Genomic DNA, 3,231 nt, shown 5'->3' on the forward strand with positions numbered 1-3,231 from the left:
GTGCCATTTTCAACCTCATAATGGACTTGGTGTTGCAAAGAAATGGGATTTGAAAAGCTTTTTTCTTGGGAACTTCAGAAACCTTTCCAAAGTGAAAACTCCCTGCCACATTTTTACTTTGGAAAGGTTAGATATACCTGCATAATGAATGGAATTATTTTTAACTTCATTGAACTTTTTTGTCCATATGTGATCTGAAATACCTATGAGTTACTAGTAAGTGAGTGTGTGTGTGTGTGTGTGTGTGTGTGATCATTTGAGTTGGTTATAGATCTCAATAACCTTATTGTAGGTGGCAAGTTTAAATGTGCCATATTAATAACTTGTTATCCAAGACAAATTAAGTCCTTATGTGTCAAAAGCACTCGGCACTGGATTATCTACAAGACAAGTATTTATTGAATAAATGTTCAGTCCAATTTCATTTTAATGTGACTGACTGTATGTTTCAGCCTCTTAGGCAGAGATAAAAACACTCAGACCTATAACTGTGTTGCAACATTACACCTAACTTGTCTATTTCTATTATTGTCTCCTAACTTAGAATATGGAAAGAAGGCTTTTTTCTTTCTTTCTTTTTTTTTTTTTTTTTTTTTNATTAATCCTATGCCGTTTAAATTGACATGGTAATCCATCATCAGAGAAGGCAAACTCTGAAAGCAATCTAGAATCTGCCCTGTGTTCTTTCACTGGCCCTGGAGGCACAAAGACAGATAGTAAAAGAAGGGGGGGGGGTAGTATCATAAAAGTTAGGAATGACTTTAGAAAATAATAAAATTGATTATATCAGCTCTCACCATCCAGCCTCTGAAAACCTCCTTCGGAAAGGAGAGGTTAACTTTCAAAGTTTCCCTCGAAGTGGTAGGTCGTCTGCAGAAGAGTTTGCTTCCTTCTGGGCTGCCAGGCTGCTGACGGGTGTAACCACTGCCTGCCGGGTTTAAAAAGCAGACCAACTGGGAGCTCTTGCTCCCCCACACTTACACAGAAACTTTCCCTCCAGTGGTAAGGGGCTTCTTACACGGGGTGTAGGACTGGGGCTTGTTTTTGTGTTTTGGTGGTGGTGGTTAGGTTGGTTTTTGTTATTATTGTTGTTGTTGTTGTTTGGTGGGGAGGAGGGGAAGGGAACCTTTTTCTTCCTTTTCTCTCCTATAATCATCTTGTTTTGCCCTCAGTGAGAACGCATGTTATTGTAATTTTTCAAGTAGAACTTTCGTAACATCTTTAAAAACGAAGATAAGCCACCATGCCCTGTCTCTTACTTGTGTGTGTGTGTGTGTGCGTGCATGCGTGCGTGTGTGTGTGTGTGTGTGTTTCTTTTTTGGAAGCTGATTTTTCAAATCTCCCTTCATTTCCTTCACTCCTGTGATAATATGTTGCTCAAACTTGTTTAAAATTCATCAATTATATATAAAACTGAAGTGTCACATCCTGGTTCATAGTTAAGATGGAAAAACCCTTACTTACTACGAGCTCCGCTGTAAGAACGGTGTGCCTGTATTTCCAACACACTGAATCCTAAGGTGTTTTTTTTTTTTTCTCTTTAGTGTATTTCTGTAATATTTTTATTTTTGTGTTTGTTTTTTGGGAGCCAAGGGCTGTTGCAGAATCCCACCTCCTCATTATTGCCTAGACATGTAAACTTGAACACAGAAATGCATATTATTTTTAATTTAATAATACATTCAGCTATAAAAGCAAGACAATTTGGAAAAAAAAATTTAATCTCAAAATCTACTCTGTTAACAATAGACAGTGTGTGAAGACAAAACCCCAGACACCTTAGTGCCAAAGACTAGAAAGCAGAAAGACATGGGTATAAACCATACCCCACAGCTGCCCTATTTAAATTTATCTAAGATAGAGGTTCTTCTAGTTTATTAAGAAAACTCTGTATGTTCCTGAAACTTCAGAGTAAACATCACACCTCTTTTCTGGAATCAGGTTTTTTTATTCACTGATTTTTCAAAGAGGGTGAATAATTCTTGGATACTGAGTAATGCTTTTTAAAGCACGTAAGCACAAAAGATAAATTAAATGCATTTCCAGGGTAAATAGGAAGAGGGTTAAAGGCTCTCATATAAAATATTCATCCACAGCCATGCCTGCAACAACTTTAATAAGAGTTATTAGCAAAGAAGGATAGGTTTAGATGTTTGTAAGTGTGTTTGAAGTAGAAGCTAGGAAATTTAAATAGTAGTTCTTCAGTAACTGAACAGTCAATTGCACTTTCTGAAAAAGATCTGATGCGTTTGATTTTGTTTTCTATTTAGAAACCATGTAGATGTTAGCAAAATAGTATATGATTTTAAAAGCCAATTAAATTAGCCAATATCCCATAGGAAAAGAATCAATGAGTAAATAAGCATTAAGTCTTGGAGACTGAAAAAAATTACTTTTTAGCCCTATCCCTGCACCCCCGACCCCCTTTACAGTTTACAATGTATGGTTCCTTCTAACTGTATGGTAATATGCCAGGAAAGTACATGCAAAATGAAAATCTGCATCATAACTTTTGGAGTCAGGAAATGAGCCATTAGCATACATTCTGCAAAGAAGTAGGGTTGCCTAATTTGTTAACTTCCCTCTGACACATGATGTGATGTGGTCCTGTCAAGAAATACCCAATGTGACATTTTTCACTGAAGCCAATATTCCCTTCCTTTTATGTTTTCACTTTTGCTTTAAAATGTTTTAAGTGATATCATCTAAATCAATTTACCTCAGTCAAGCACTTCGTAATCTCTTAGATAAGGCTGATTAATTTATTATAAATTGTAACGGACAGATGGGAAAAGTACCTTTCTCTATCCTATATTCAAAATAAAAGGACCAGTGTACATTTCACTTGAATGTTACACTTTATAAACTCTCAGGATGAACCTCCCTATGGTCAAGAAGCTGAATATTATGTGAATATCTCCTATTCGGTTCATTTAGAACCGAAGTCCTTTCTTTTTAATGTGTGCCTTCAACATTGCAGGAAATCAGCCTTTTCAGAGGAGAAATGCAATTGGTAATTAATTAATTAAGTTTTCTAAATTTACACATAATGCTTTTCTCTGATGGCAGTGTGTCTTTGTTCATGAACTTGTTTAATTCTATGCTTTATGTTGAAACTTTGCTTTTAGCCTTCCAAAACCCAACAGAATAAAAATGAGCCCTAAATTATTTTTCTCCTTCCAAAATTCACCCGGAGATTGTGGCTGAAGGAAATCAAATCAGATAACCCCC

At 36.1% G+C, this 3,231-nt stretch overlaps 1 protein-coding gene across 1 annotated transcript in view; it reads right to left on the minus strand.

Annotated features, from left to right (window-relative positions):
* LOC144230171 (uncharacterized) overlaps positions 1-966 on the minus strand; it is a 106,817-nt gene extending 105,851 nt beyond the window's left edge. The window contains exon 1 of the mRNA XM_077762366.1: positions 798-966. Within this exon, the coding sequence (XP_077618492.1) occupies positions 798-800 (3 nt within the window). The 5' untranslated portion in view covers positions 801-966. The remainder of the gene's footprint in view (positions 1-797) is intronic.
* Positions 967-3,231: the final 2,265 nt, after the last annotated feature.

Source organism: Crocuta crocuta, unplaced genomic scaffold (genome assembly GCF_008692635.1).
Source record: "Crocuta crocuta isolate KB4526 unplaced genomic scaffold, BGI_CrCroc_1.0 scaffold93, whole genome shotgun sequence".
Taxonomy (NCBI): Eukaryota; Metazoa; Chordata; class Mammalia; order Carnivora; family Hyaenidae; genus Crocuta; species Crocuta crocuta.